The sequence below is a fragment of the Branchiostoma lanceolatum genome, chromosome 5 (genome assembly GCF_035083965.1).
Source record: "Branchiostoma lanceolatum isolate klBraLanc5 chromosome 5, klBraLanc5.hap2, whole genome shotgun sequence".
In the NCBI taxonomy this organism is placed as follows: Eukaryota; Metazoa; Chordata; class Leptocardii; order Amphioxiformes; family Branchiostomatidae; genus Branchiostoma; species Branchiostoma lanceolatum.
Genome location: NC_089726.1, coordinates 22,670,337 through 22,686,729, shown reverse-complemented (window position 1 = coordinate 22,686,729; position 16,393 = coordinate 22,670,337). Strand labels below are relative to the sequence as shown.

Genomic DNA, 16,393 nt, shown 5'->3' with positions numbered 1-16,393 from the left:
AGAGACGACTTTGCCGACAGCCACTTTGACCAATGAGGTGCTGGCGCTCGCTGAATTTGTGGCGAGAAACGTGTGATTTAGACCCAGACCACCCTCACCCCCCCTGTAGACCCTCAGATCTGCATCTGTCAGCCAATGTCCTCTACATTTTAAAATAAGTAGAATGAGTCTCTACAGTGTGTTCCTTGCCATTCATGGAAATGAAAATCAAAAAGATAATTTTTCCTTAGGGCACCTGCTCGTTTCCCGGACAAGCATCGTTCATGGACCAGTTATTAGACATGGTGTGTATCATCGACAGTTCTGAAGATGCCACTCAGAGAGCCATGTCCAGCCCTGGACACATCAGGTCAGTCACATCAAGTAAGCAGGTAGCCTGTCCAGCCCTGGACACATCAGGTCAGTCACATCAAGTAAGCAGGTAGCCTGTCCAGCTCTGGTCACATCAGGTCAGTCACATCAAGTAAGCAGGTAGCTTGTCCAGCCCTGGACACATCAGGTCAGTCACATCATTAAGCAGGTAGCCTGTCCAGCCCTTGACACATCAGGCCAGTCACATCAAGTAAGCAGGTAGCCTGTCCAGCCCTGGACACATCAGGTCAGTCACATCAAAGAGGCAGGTAACGTAACATGACCACTTTACGTGCAGGACCAGTTATCGTCCAGTTTGGGTCATGTCCACATGTCGAGGTGTATTATGCCAAAGCCTGTTCTTATGAGCAATAAAGAACGTCATAAGTATGATCCTGACCTTAGCCATCTCTCACTTGTATACAAAACAATGAAAAAGGTTTACGTCCAGCGACATAAAGGAATAAACTCCTGAACCAGTAACAACAAGTTACACGGAAGCGTCATGCATGACGTATTTCATATGTAATTCGATTGGTAATTCGAGGTTTGAAACTCTTGCCAGTTTTAGGAAAGTTTAAAACGACCTAGCGACCCCCGCTGCGATGGTACATTTTTGCATGGCATAACATCATGGCCATGCGTTTATCATGTAAACGCCACGCCCCGCTGATTCACAACTCAAACATTGTTTTCTTCTATCGCGTCAAGCAAGCGGTGGGACAAACTGCGACTTTACTATCATTTGTCTGTAGACTTCTTTGGGGAGTTACTGTTAATTTTTTCTGGTCTATGTTCTTCAAGCATAGGGCTACAAGGGAAAAGACTGAAGTGGACGATAATATTACTGGGCAAGCCTACAAATGTAGCACAATTCTACTGTAACACCATATACATCAGTATGAATACACGTTGCGCAGGCGGAGAAAAGCTTACAGACCATGCATTTTTCTTGTTAGAAGAGTTGATATTTCTGCCCATGGGTTAAACATTTGGCTCTGTCTGCGCGGTTTTAAGATAAATACGTTTTGAATAAATTGGACGTTAATTGGTCATGTTACGTTAGCTTGTCCCACCCTGGACACATCAGGTCATTCACATCCCCTGGACGTTTTTCCCCAACTAAAGGGGAGTTGTCCAGTACAACAACAACAAGAAGAACAAGGGTCTGAAGACCCAAAATCTCCATGAAATTTGGTTTTATATATGATGTGTTTTATTATGGAGGTATAGATTTTCCTCATTACCAGCTGTTGGGACCTGGGGAATTCTTGTCCTAGATTTGAGACTAGCAGATGTGACAGGTGTGACCTCCAACCACATGCCTAGAATGGAGGTGTAGATATTTTGCACTTCAGTTTGTATACATCTCTGTACAACCTACCTGCATACCAAATAACATGAAAATCTGTTGTTCCTTTCTTCAGTTATTGTCCTTAGAAGATCATTACAAATACCCAATTGCAGTTCCATTGACACATACCAGGAGGCCCAAAATCAACCTTGACCTTTCTCCTCCCAACAACTACCCAAATACCATTACAATGCATCTACACGTTCTTCAGTTATGCTGACTTTAAGCATACGGTGACACAAACATACACACAGGCAAACGCACACAAAACGATATCCCCATGAAAAAGTATATGGAGATAACAAGAACATGTAGCATGTCCGGCCCTGGACACATCAGGTCAGTTACATCAAAGAGTCAGGTAGCTTGTCCGGCCCTGGACACATCAGGTCAGTCAGATCAACTAAGCATTTCAATGGTCAGATTCTGAAAATGATTTACAAATTCTACCAGTATTTGGTGTGGCCTATTTCAGCATGTGGGACTTCATTATGACTGTACATGGCTTTAAATGGAACCCACTTGCAGCCTTCTAGTACTAGAGTCCATTCCAAATTACAGAGAGGGTTGTTTTTGTTATCATCTACAAAAGTTTTCAATTCATTGTAATTAGTGTTACAGATTTGATACTTTGGAAATATTTTCCTGGTTGTTTAAAACTGTCTGTGATGAATGTGATTTAGCAATTCAGCCAGGAGGTAGTAGGGTAGGAACACAACTTAGATACTTACAGTTACAGCAAAGAAAGAGTGCTGACAACTTACACGTAAGATATTTGTATAGTGTTCCATTATACTTGAAGGTACTTGTATTGTACGGAAGTAATTTGTACACTAGCATTCAGCATAATCAAGAGTCAGGAAAAATGATGACACATTTCTTTTTTGAAATATCAGCTATTTCAGATTCAAGTTCTAAACAGATGCCGTAAAAAAGTTTTACAATTTTGCTAACATACATGTACTATACATGTATACTAATGTACAGTTTTATCTCATGTTAAGCTCACAAGATGTTGTGACCTAGATTTTTAGATTAGATGCATTGGTGCACTAGTCTTGTTCTCAAAAATGGATTTCAAGCCCTGTGTCCTTTAGTGAATCCAGACCCTTGGTGGAGCAAGCAGAGGCTGACTCCCACCTGATGGACAGATTGAGCAGACAGTACACCTTCCAAACGATGTTCTCTCACAAACTGGACCTCCTGCCACCAGACATCAAACATAGTGTGGAGAAAGGGTGGACAGACGCTGGGCACCAGAAGGGATCAGGGTGAGTCAGGACACACATTACCATCATCAAAAAAGCCATGTACTTAGTAATCAGAGTCATGATCAGTGGCAGCAAAGTGGTCTGCAAAGCACCACAAACGACCACAAACAATCACAATCAGATATAAGATGCAGTGTACATGGGGCAAAGACATTATACATGACACTCTGGATGTATTGTCTATGCTATCATTTTTAGAGAGCATGCAGTAAATCATGAGTGGTAATTAGTACCAGTTTTTTCAAGTTATTCCTATCAAAGAACATTTCTTGCCTGGTGGCGTGCAGAATACCCTGATCACCGCACAAAATAACTGTCGTTTGTGCAATAGGTGCTAAATCTACCACAGTGAACATGCTGTTCAGGCAAGTTTCCCCTTTGTGTCTACTAAATGTCAGTGCTCTATGATCTTGAGCTTATGAAGTCAAAGTGGGATATGGGAGATTCTTTATACACAACCTAGCCTGGTTGCCAGACCACCGCGCTCCTGGCGCTAATCCTTCGGCCGGGGAAGCAACTCGCGCCGCCACCACAGACAGCACACGGCCCACTAATTATCTCTAGCGCGATAGATATCAGGGTTCGGCTGCCAAGCGCCCGGGTGCCAACTCTATCCCTGCTACCAGGTCTTCCCCGGCCAAAAAGGCTTATCATCGCATCGCGCGAAAGGTCTGGTATCCAGGCTATACACAACCAGGTATTGATCTCACCTGCTAACGTTTCGATGTCTATCAGACACCTTCTTCAGAGCTTCTGACTGGAGTATTGCTTCTCACCGCTATAAGTAGCCGATGTAGGTGGCACTTTTGCGGTGAGAACACTGTCCCAAATATGGCTAAGTTTGTATCCCCCCTCGTCTCAGTTCATCACCGGTGTTCAGTCTTCCTTATCCAGACTGCCTCCTTAATCCAGCTGTTACGTCTGTTATCCTCTCTGTCGATGACCCTGGCCCCCTCCCAGTCAATGACGCAGATGTGTCTGGCAATGTGGTCAGTGACTGCTGATTTCTTGTCTACTTGGTGGATTAAGGAGGCGGTCTGGATAAGGAAGACAACACTGGTGATGAACCCAGACGAGGGGGGATACAAACTTAGCCATATTTGGGACAGTGTTCTCACCGCAAAAGTGCCACCTACATCGGCTACTTATAGCGGTGAGAAGCAGTACTCCAGTCAGAAGCTCTGAAGAAGGTGTCTGATAGACATCGAAACGTTAGCAGGTGAGATCAATACCTGCGGTTGTGTATTAAGAATCTCCCATATCCTATTTACTACCAACCTTATGAAATTATTTTCGGAATGAAGTTAAAGTGCTTTATGGAGAAGAAAACTAAAGACAATCGTGTCTTTTAATCGGTGCCTGCCTTGTTGTCTTATTAACATATGCAAATAAGGTAAAGGCAACATGGTGGGTGCTGATTAACACAGACACAACCTCCCTGAACATGTTCATTTATATTAAATTTTGCACCTATGGTGTGACCAACCAATATAATTTTGTGGGGCAACCTGGGTATTCTGCACCCGGGCAAGAAATGTCCTCCGAGCGGAATACATGTAACTCTAAAAAACTGAAAATATTTAAGACTGGCTGTATATTGATATTTCTATTCATAATTGCATGGGCAATGTATCCAGGTTGTCACATAAGGACCTTGCCCCATGTACACTGCATATTAGACCAGCTTGTAGTAGGGGGAGGTACAATTTCGCAAAAGTGCAGTTTTTGCTGAAATACGCACCTAGAAATATGGGGACGGTCTATCTGAATATGAAAATGTTCAAATTTAGTAATTTTTTCAATATTAACTCCCCTGTACATACCCCCTGAAGTTTGTACCATGACTATGTACTAAACTAGTATAAAGGTATGCTATCTAACATAATTAATGCCTTAAAGTATAAGTACAGTCAAACCTGCCTATAGCGGTCACTCAAGGGAGTGGTCAAAATCGACCACTATGGACAGGTGGCCGCTCTATAGAAACGGTTGATTTTGACCACGAGCAATAAGTACCACACTGAAAAACATTTATTCACATGCTATACATGTACAGTGTACAGTCAAACTTGGTCTACCGACCACTTCCACAAGACGACGATCGCCGCTCAAGATGACTGATTTTGGTCGGTCTCGATTTTTCCACAAGCATATTATTAGTCCAAGTCGATCCATCGATCCGCCCCCAAACCGGAGCAAATGCGACTTAAAATTTTGCCGAAGACAACCGTGTCATTTTCAATTGCGCTGTGACATTATCTATCGGCAAAAAATTGCGGAATATCACGGTAAGATCAGCCTGTTTAGGTTGTATTCCTTGACGGCGGGGGAAAAACAAAATGGCGCCTGAGGTCATAGGGTCATTGGGATAGTCTACTGTAATGTAGGTGTGGGTAAGGATTTTACTCTACGTTTAGATAGTACGATATGTAAAATTATTCCGTCAAAGAAGTTCTTTGAATGAAGATAACACATAAACAAAGATTTGATGACTTTAAAACCTTTTTGTAGAGGATAAAAGGCGTCTGTATAATTTAGAACAAACTGCTCGCCCATGCTACTACTAGTGAAGTAACCCAAGTAAACAAAGCGTCTGCAACATGTACCGCGCGCAAGAGACTCTCTTTGTCTGGAAATTTCTGGCGTCTTAGGGGTTTTGGAAATTCAAAACCCTCACCAGGGGCAAAATAAAACCATAGGCAACATTTTCATGGGTAACACTGCTATAAAAAAAGTATAATGACAATATTTTTCTGCCGAGATTTGAAATAAATCTTGTGGCGACCATGCGCCGTGACCGTTTTCGGCAGTGTTTCCAGACCTGCGGGACCGAAAACCGTGTGGCCGCGACCGCGTTGGGCAGTGACCGCTATAGACGAATTCTTAATGATAACGTCAATGGGAAAAATCCAAGGGACCGACAAAAAGTGACCACTATGGGCAGGTGGCCGCTATGCAAAGGTGACCGCTAATACAGGTTTGACTGTATCTTGAGGTAAGAAGACTTTTAATTTAAAGTGAATATCTGAACCCCAAATCTATTATCCACACACACTATTCTCAAATCACCCCCATTGGAAAAATGGACTAGTCCATAAGAACATGTACAAACTTCAAGGGGTATGTACATGTAAAGGGTGGTTAGACTCCAATGAATGCCCAGATTTTGTGATTTATGTGCTTAGATAGACCAAGGAGGCCTCCTTGGATAGACCATATCCATATTTTCGAATGAGTATTTTCTAAACTTTAAGATGGAATACCGGTACCCCTCTACTTGTGGTTGTTTGTGGTGTTAAGGCAGACCCACAGCAAATAAACTCTTTGTGTAAGGAGAGTCCTATTCTACTGTTACCTACCAACATGATGAAGCTACATAGTAATTTTAGAGTCAATGGTGTCAAAGACACTTGAAAGTGTATACAATGCTTTGTGGCTGTTTTCCTCAAAACTACAGTTAGGTCACGCCAATCTATTTTGTTGCTTCTCGGAATAGCCTGTCCTGTTTTTCCCATTTTGACAAAAAAATGGGTCACTACATGTATTTCCATTCACAAATTTTAACTCCTAATTTTACTATCTGTTCAGTTGTAAAACTCAATAGCCACCAAAATAGATTATAAAGGCCTGCACATACCTAAAAAGTGTGGTCACATTGATCATGATTTATAATTTTTCATTTATTAAAACTATATCTCAATATCAATCCATATATAACATGGTAAAAGGTAATTTTGTTACTGAAATTATGGTACTAGATCAAAGAAAGAGGTGCATGGCATAAAATGAGCCATACAAAGCTGAAACTTGAATAATCCTCTTATTCTTTATGTTATGTAAACCCTTATCTTCACCCCAGGCTATTTGCAAAATTTTTTTATTTCATTTTTTTCCGCCCTGTTGCTCCATTTTTTTTCTGGAAAAAATCAGAGAAGCAACAAATAAAATTGATGTGGCCTTATCACAATATGTATTTCTGATAGTGAACTGAATGTAGAAAATTAATTTTTCTATAGGTTACCATGTCTGATTCATTATGTCCTCCATGAACCCCACCCTTCCCTACAGCCCTGACCCCCCTGATGTTAATACCTTACTGGAAGCAGCAGCAAGGTTGAACCGACAGCTGGACATCAGCACAGCTCAGCTTCACCACCTAAAGGGGAAGGTGAACACTGAACCATTCAATATGCACACTGAACAGTATATTGTCATCTGTACCAAGAACATATTGATAACTAGAAAGGCCGTCATTTGCTCCTGAGCAAATACAGCATTGTTTCACCCATACGCCTCCCCATGCACTGACTGTTCCAAAATCACCCCTGTCCAAAAAATTCTCTCTACAAGTTCTGCGAGACGCCAAGAGCCGTCCGTATAGTTTAGCAACTTCTAACTGCAAAGGCTTGCGAGATTTTTCACAGAGACTGTGATGATTTCTATGGAACACCTCCTGCAGGTTCTCGCAGACTTTCACCATGCCAAATTTAAGGTTGGTTGGTTCAAAAATGGTTGAATCCTTTTGAAGATTAGGCACGAGGAGAAGAAGATAACAACTAGAAAGGCCGTCATTTGTTCCTGAGCAAATACAGCATGTTTCGCCCATACCCCCCCCCCCCCATGCAAAAAACAATGCAAAATAACACCTGGGCAAATTGAAATATTGACTAGAAAGGCAACATTTGCAAGAGCAAATACAACATACTTTGCACATCTCCCTCCCCTTGCAAAAATTTCTGACTTCCAAAATCACCCCTGTCCAAAAATTCTCTTTACAAGTTCTGCGAGACGCCAAGAGCCTTCCGCATAGTTCAGCAACTTCTTATGCTTAGGTCACAATTGGAAAAAGGGGCCCTGCCGGGTAGTTCTTGGGCCGCTTTTTGGCACTTCCGGGCGTGACCCCTACGTGGCCCCTTCGGGCACCCTGCGGCTACCGGGCTATTTTTGGGCCCAGCGGGGACCTGAGAAAAATTTAGTTCTGACTTACATTCTACCCGGGCCGCGCGGACACAACAACCCCGTGACCTCAACATGAGAACGCTGCGAGGTACCCCTCTGGTTACCGGCAGTCCACCGGGACAAGTAATAATTTGTCTGTTTGTTTGTTTGTTTGTTTGTTTTTTATTCATTTGCACAACAAGAAAATTTATCATACATAATACGATAAACAATAGATAATAACAGGTTTAGGAGGAGGAAAAAAGCGTTTATAGCTTATACTTGGCCCTCCTCATCTATACTTATCAAACTTGATTATAACTTATAAATAATGTAGCAAAGTAATACATAGAATATGATAACGATAGACAATGATGATCAAACAATTGTATAAATCACAGTTAGATAATAACTGGACATGTGACTCTACTACAGGGCGGCTATGATAGGTTTTCAGGGCACCTTTAAAACTAAGAAAAAGTGTGATTGTTTGTATATTAATTATTTATTTTGTTTGAAGACAGTTCCATATTGTGATATATTTGCACTTGACGAGAAATCTGCTAATGATGTACGAAAGAGAGGAATATGGATTTCTTTGCCTGGTATGATAGTTGTGAACATTTAGTGTGAAGAAGGGTTTGGGAGAAATTCAATATAGAATATGCTGGGGAAATTGTTAGAATGGGAATTTAACGTAATTTATTGATATCGTGGATGTCTAGTATTTTTGAAATAGAGGAGCCATGTGTGAGCGAAAGTCAGAAGCAGATGTATTTGTTTTTCACAATAACACCAATAGACCCCTTTCCAAATACCGCGGCCATTTTGAATCTAGCGCGAGAGCGCGTGGTTCGAGCGCGGGAAAGCGCGGGAAAAATACACACCCGGTAAGTCCGAGCCAGCGGTGAAGGCGTCCTCAATAGAAAGCAGCGTTGAGTCATCTTCGACGGCGAGATGTTCTCATCCTCGGTGAAATCCATCGATATATTTGCATGGCACAAGTAGATGATATTGTTGTGGACACTTGGACTCGATATCGGCCAGTAAAATTGTGAATTTCTGCTACTTTTCCACAGTTCCTACCGGGATGTTGAGCGCGCGCTACAGTCATAGAATGCTAATATGTTTACACCTCGTGCTTGTAGTTTCCCTAGTAATGTTAGCTTAGTCGAGAAAAACCCCACAAAACATACACTTTTCGGGCTGGGATCCATATAGCTACGTTTAGGTATGAATATAACTCTTGAGCCTTTTAGCTGTCGTGACAATGCCAACATCATCTCGAAATTACGTTAGTTTGAGGAAGGGGCGTGTTTTCTGTGCAGCGTTACATCGACTTCGCTCAGCAATATCTTATATTCCCGCCAAATGAAATCCTGCAAAACGTTAAAATATAGGCTTGAGTTGAATGTCCTTTTGGGTACAAATTTGGCAGCATTCCGGCGGCTTTTTGACGATCTTTTAGGATGCCAAGAATTTAGTCTTGAGGACTCCAAGTACGTGAGTGAAGGTGTGTTTTCCACTGTATCTGACGTTTCTTTAAATCATTTTGCGCGGCAATATTTCAGATATCTGTTGCCCGGATGGAACCCGAAAAACGTTAAATAGTATTGACTTAAGGACTGAAGGACCTCATGCCGATACTTTTCCTTTTTTTTGTGGGGTTTCATCCTGTGGAAATCTAAAATATTTCCGCGAAAAGTGATGTAATGAAACACGCCCCCTGCTTTCACTCACGAACTTCATCAAGCTAATCTTGGCACTAAAATATAGTCAAAGGAGCCACCGAAGTTCCGTCAAATTTCTATACTCGCAAAGCCCTCAAGCCCATATTTTCACGTTTCTGTAATATCATCCGACGGAAATTAAGATATTACGGCGCAAAGTGAAAACACTCCATCTTCACTCACGTACTTTAGGTTTTGATATCTCAGAAAACTCGTCAAAAGAAGCCGCCGAAATTCTGCTAAATTCCTAACCAAACTGACCTTAAGCTCAAGCCTACATTTTCACGTCTTTTTTTGTTGGATTGCATTCAGCGGAAATGTCAAATATCGCCATGCGGAGAGATGTAACAAGAAAGAAAGGAAAAGCTAGACAGAAAAGAAAGAAAGGCTGGACAGAACACACAACCCCCTCTCAACGCGCGTTTTCCCAGGCGAAGTTGGCATCGTCCAAAATTACGGTCACGACCGGTAAAATTCTGTATATTTCTATCTAAGTAGCTATAAGGATCCCAGCCCGAAAAGTGTATGTTTTGTGGGATTTTTCTCGACTAAGCTAACATTACTAGGGAAACTACAAGCACGAGGTGTAAACATATTAGCATTCTATGACTGTAGCGCGCGCTCAACATCCCGGTAGGAACTGTGGAAAAGTAGCAGAAATTCACAATTTTACTGGCCGATATCGAGTCCAAGTGTCCACATTTTACAATATCATCTACTTGTGCCATGCAAATATATCGATGGATTTCACCGAGGAGGAGAACATCTCGCCGCCGAAGATGACCCAACGCTGCTTTCTATTGAGGACGCCATCACCGCTGGCTCGGACTTACCGGGTGTGTATTTTTCCCGCGCTTTCCCGAGCTCGAACCACGCGCGCTCGCGCTAGATTCAAAATGGCCGCGTTATTTGGAAAGGGGTCTATTGTTTTATCATTTATTTTACTTATAGCGGAGATCTACATTTGTAGACTGGGCTTTCGAGTTTAAATTTTCATCTAGTATTACCCCCAAAATATTGGTTTGTTTCTCTTGTATATTAGGAACATTTTGGACTTATTGATATCATAACTTTTATTACCTTCGCCGAGAAGGTTATGCAGAGGGTAGCGTTTGTATGTATGTTTGTAGTGGCACAGGATAACTCGAGAATGCCTTGATGGATTGTCTTGATATTTGGTATGTTGGTAGGTTTTGATGAGACCTAAAAACGATTAGATTTTGGGCCCCCTAGCGGCTTCTTACGGTACTGCAGCGGAACTCCCTGTTTTGATATCTCGTGTTCTGGACATGCTATGGAACTTATTTTTGAGTGGTAGATAGATCTTTGGACAGAGAGTAAGTGGTGTGGGTTTGGGCCCCCTAGCGGCTTTTTTGGAACTGCAGGAGCAGGTTTTGCGTCTGACTTTGAAAGGGAATAACTCAAGAAGGGCTTGATGGATGTTAATGATTTTTGGTAGGTAGATAGCTTGAGTGATGATGTACATAATTAGACACTTCTTATGCAAATCAGTATCTAATTTGCATAATTAATGAGGAAAGTTTATACATCCGCCAAATTCCATGATAGGACTCTGAAACATGTGACATATGTGACTGAGGAAGAGAGAAATATTACTTGATATGAACTATGCAAATGAAGACCTCATTTGCATAATTAATGAGAAAATACTATAACATGATGGCCTTGATGGATGGTCATGATTTTTGGTATGTGGATAGCTTGTGTGATGCTTAGTATGATCGGACGATAATTATGCAAATCAAATTCTAATTTGCATAATTAATGAGGCAACTTTAAAAATCCGCTTTGTTCCATGATATGACAATTCAAATTGTAACTGAGGAAGAGAGGACTGTTGATAGATAGAAAATATGCAAATGTGGGCCTTATTTGCATACTTAAAGAGTAACTTCTATTATTCCACACTGGCAAAAGACGGCAATTTCATACATTTAATCCTTTTTTGTGGCATCGGGACGTTATGTGAATGTGAACATCGTTGAATCAAATTATGCTAATAAGGGCCTCCTTTGCATAGTTGATTATAAATTTGTTAAGCTCATACTTTGGACATGTTAATTTTAAGACAATCAACTGGTATTATTTATGATTGATGAGAAACACTCCTAATACGTCAGTCATAAAGGTTAAAATCATTTGGCGAAGGTATGAGGTCGTGGAACTCTAGTTTTTACTACAGAAAATAAGGCAATTTGTAGTTCTTGAATTTGTTGGTAACTTGTTTGCTTCAAACCATGTACTTTACAAATTCTTCTTTAGCCAGTTGTATCAGAGAGTCAACGTTTTTATGGAAAAAGAATATGTTGGTGTTATCGCCAAAGATTATAGAATAAGGTATTGTTATGTTATGATACGGATCAAGTGCACAGACTCAATGTGTGTACTTTGTAAGACCAGGTCAAGTGTGAAACGTTACAGATCAGGTGAGCAGAACTAAAGCGTGAACTTCGTATATCGTGTTTCTTTTTGAGCTCCAGTGCAGTTTTATATACCCCCGAGATATGACTAGTGCGTGCCAGGAACCTGCCTGATGGCCGACCGTCGTTCGCGGGGCATTCTGTAGGGACCCTACAACTGCCCCACCTGGATGTGATAAGCACGCGGTACCCTGTCGGACCCCACAGGGGTCACTATAAGACACCGTCAGAGCAACTGACGGGTACCTGCCGAAGACCGACAATGAAGATTTTACAAAATTGCCGCTGAGTACCTGCCGGAGCACCCCAGGACCCCTGCAGGGCAGCGTGAAGGAAACTTTTCATTGTGACCACGACAGCCGCTGCCCCCCAGACGTCAGAGCCCGGCCGGGGCTACATCCCCTACGGGCACCGGTGCAATTGTGACCTAAGCATTACCGAAGGCTTGCAAGATTTTTCGTAGAGACTGAGAATTACTAGTACTGCGAAACACCTCCTGTGGGTTCTCGCAGACTTTCACTTTTCGTCGCATGCTATTTTGAAGTCATGAATTGAAGTACTTGACCTGTAACATCGTTACGTAGAACGGAATTGATCCATGCACGTAATTAAAACTGTAGGTTTGCTCTTATACATGTATATAGGTGTGTTGGAAGTTTTGCAGGGAGATCTTCAAACAACTTCAATGATAACATCTTCTGACTGACCTGAAACCAACCCTCCTGTGTTGTTGAAATAGATAAACCAGGCAACAGTTGTTTCTTGTAAATTTCTAGGTGTTTGCTTGCTGCCCTTCTAGCTAACAGACTTAATGTTAACGGGGGGTGTCCATAGTCCGGTAAGGTCCATAGTCCGGTAAGGTTTTGAAAATCATTGTTGCGGAGATATGCATGGGTAATTGCACATGATAAGTACACCTAAGTTATGGACTAAACCTTCATGTAAATCACCACGAAGTTGGAGTATGTGTTGAAGTTGGTAAGCACCAACGGATAAAGATTTTAAAAATTGCAGAAGTCTGACGCCCTCCGTGCGGGTTGACGAGCGAACGCATCGAGAACATGCCCTTCGAAACTCTTTAATTGTTCATCGTAGAATACAACATGAAAAAAGATACCACCACATAATAGGAAGGACATTCATTAGATTTCCTCCAAAAACAAACCTATATACCGTCTTTGCCTTTAAAGTTGGATAATCGGAGTTAAAATGACGCCGCAGTGTTCATCCTGTTGCTCCACCATCTTTACCATTGACGACTATGACGGCAGCCAAAAGAGGTGCCCAACACCATTGAATTAGTCAACCCACTGGTAGAGCACCGACCATTCCAGAAAATTCAACCCTACCGACTAACAAAATCCAATTATAGATATTTCTGTTACCAATAACAAGGTTGAAAAGACCATCAAGGAAGCCAAAAGCGTAAAGGCATACGATCGCAGGCAAGGTTAACAATGACCCGCCATTTTGTTTGCCGGCGGCAGGTTGATCTTACCATGACAAGGGAAATTTCTATCTCACCGTATTTGAACAATTACCGTAATACAAAATATGGCACATATTTGCGACAAAAAAGTGATATTGCAAAGCTTTAGTGTTTTCTGTTTACATGGGAACCTTAAACATGCACGGTGATGACCTGCTTGTCACCTTACCGGCGTTTGGATCCCCTTTTTGTGTTGGAAGGTTCCACTAGAATGCAAACCCCAAAACTACCGTGACTTTTATGTGCAATAAAACCAAAGTGCGGAACGCTACTGTTTAAATGAAAACTATGTCTGTGTAGCTTTAATCACAGTTATGTGCCTGTTACAATATCTACGCTTGTTTTTGATGGGTTCAGGGCAAAATGTACGATGACAAAAGACATGCGCATTCACTTGGAACAGTTATCGGACTATGGTCTCGCCCCGTTACCACTTGCACTGAATGTTGAATCCTTCCTCCAGTTGTGCCGACAGACGGAAGACCAAAAAAGTGTGCGACTAAAAAGGCCGTCATCTGCTCCTGAGCAAATACAGCATATTTTACTCCCTCCTCATGCAATAATGGACGTTTGTAATAATCTAAGCTACATTTGTTTGAATGTGTTGTTCAATGCATGTGTGCTCCTGCAACATGACCTCAGGTAACCTGAATAGAACACATGTTCTTTGACCAGCAGCAAATGGAATGCGCGGAACCTTAGATAGGTCGTGGATTCCTTGGCCACCAGCAAATAGAACGCGTGGAACCTTAGATAGAACTGGAACAGGGATAGCACTTTTGGCTCGTTTTCGGTCTGAAAATAGGCCCAGAAGTCCCCAAAATGAGGCATTTTGAAGTGATGTGCACCAGAAATGTGATTGAAGTCCTGTACGGGCATGCTCAAGGCACCCTTGTACCGGATTTCAGGTCATTTGCTTGTAATACCAGGGCACAGGAGCCCAAAATGTAATTCTTGCTTAAAAATGCCCCCAACAAGAGTTCCACGACCTCATATCTCCATGAACAATTCTATTCATGCAAATGAATTACACATTTGCATAATATATGCTTGGTCATAAACACCTTTATCTAACTTACACATGTTGCAATATTGACAGTCCTATGATTTTCCCATTAGATGAATTATGGTGTTTTTGCATTAATTATGCAAATTAGTAATTTATTCCACTTTCCATAAACTACATATGTTACATGTATTTGAGTCTGATAATGGAAAACACCATTATATAGATTATGCAAATATAGATTTTCCTCATTAATTTGTACTTCATTATGTATATCTCTGTCTAAGCTACCTGCATACTAAGTATCATATTGACAGTCCTATAATTTTCCAATTAGATGAGATATGGTGTTTTGCATTACTTATGCAAATTAGGAATTTATTTGCATAATTAAAACTGTTGATGCTCCACTTTCCATAAACTACATACGTTACATGTGTTTGAGTCTGATAATGGAAAACACTGCAAATATAGATTTTCCTCTTTAGCTATGCAAATTAAGTCCCAATTAGCATAATTTGCACTTCATTGTGTATATCTCTATCTAAGCTACCTGCATACTAAATACCATGGAAATCCGTTGTTCCTTTGTTCAGTTATTCTCCTTAGAATATTTTCACAAAAACGCCCCTGCAGTTCCAGAGGAAGCTGCTAGGGGGCCCAAACCTACACCACTTCTTTATTACATCACAATCTGCCACCCAAAAATCAAGACCACAGCACGTCCAGGTCAAAAGATACACAAATTGAAGTTCTGCTGCATGATGATTTTAAGGCCTGTTTCAAAAAGATGAAAAAAAAGCTTGGGGATATTTGCTATCTTTACCTCCATGCTAAATTTCAGGTCTGTTGGTTAAAAGATGGTGGAGTTGAATCCATTTTAAGATGTGACAGGAGGAGAGGAAGAACATGAACAACTAAGAGTTCCAAGACCTCATACCTTCGCCAAATGATTTTAACCTTTATGACTGACCTATTAGGAGTGTTTCTCATCAATTATTAATCATACCAGTTGATTGTCTTAAAATAAAACATGTCCAAAGTATGAGCTTAACAAATTATGAGCTTTTCGAAGAAGGTTATGCTAATATTTATGATCAATTATGCATATGAGGCCCTTATTAGCATTATTTGATTCAACGATGTCCACATTCACATAACTTCCCGATGCCACAAAAAAAGTATTAAATATCATTTGCCAGTGTGGAATAATAGAAGTTTCCTTAAGTATGCAAATTAGGCCCAAATTTGCATATTTTCTATCTATTAACAGTCCTCGCTTCCTCAGTTACAATTTGAATAGTCATATCATGGAACGAAGCGGATTTTTAAAGTTGTCCATTAATTATGCAAATTAGAATCTGATTTGCATAATTATCGTCCAATCATACTAAGCATCACACAAGCTATCCACATACCAAAAATCATAACCATCCATCAAGGCCATCTTGTTATAATATTTTCTCATTAATTATGCAAATGAGGTCTTCATTTGCATAGTTCATATCAATTAATATTTCTCTCTTCCTCAGTTACATATGTCACATGTTTCAGAGTCCTATAATGGAATTTGGCTGATGTATAAACTTTCCTCATTAATTATGCAAATTAGATACCGATTTGCATAAAGAGTATCTAATCATGTACATCATCACTCAAGCTATCTACTTACCAAAAATCATTACCATCCATCAAGCCCTTCTTGAGTTATTCCCTTTCAAAGTCAGACGCAGAACCTGCTCCTGCAGTTCTAAAAAAGCTGCTAGGGGGCCCAAACCCGTACCACTTTCTCTCTGTCCAAAGATCTATGTAC

The 16,393-nt window shown here is 41.0% G+C and overlaps 1 protein-coding gene across 2 annotated transcripts in view; it reads left to right on the top strand.

The window, feature by feature from the left end:
* The window catches only part of LOC136435748 (HAUS augmin-like complex subunit 7), a 120,032-nt gene that overhangs the window by 70,551 nt on the left and 33,088 nt on the right, over positions 1-16,393 (top strand). For both annotated transcript variants that reach the window (XM_066429443.1, XM_066429442.1), the window contains exons 5-7: positions 231-349; positions 2,803-2,976; positions 7,045-7,144. In XM_066429443.1, the coding sequence (XP_066285540.1) occupies positions 231-349; positions 2,803-2,976; positions 7,045-7,144 (393 nt within the window). The remainder of the gene's footprint in view (positions 1-230; positions 350-2,802; positions 2,977-7,044; positions 7,145-16,393) is intronic.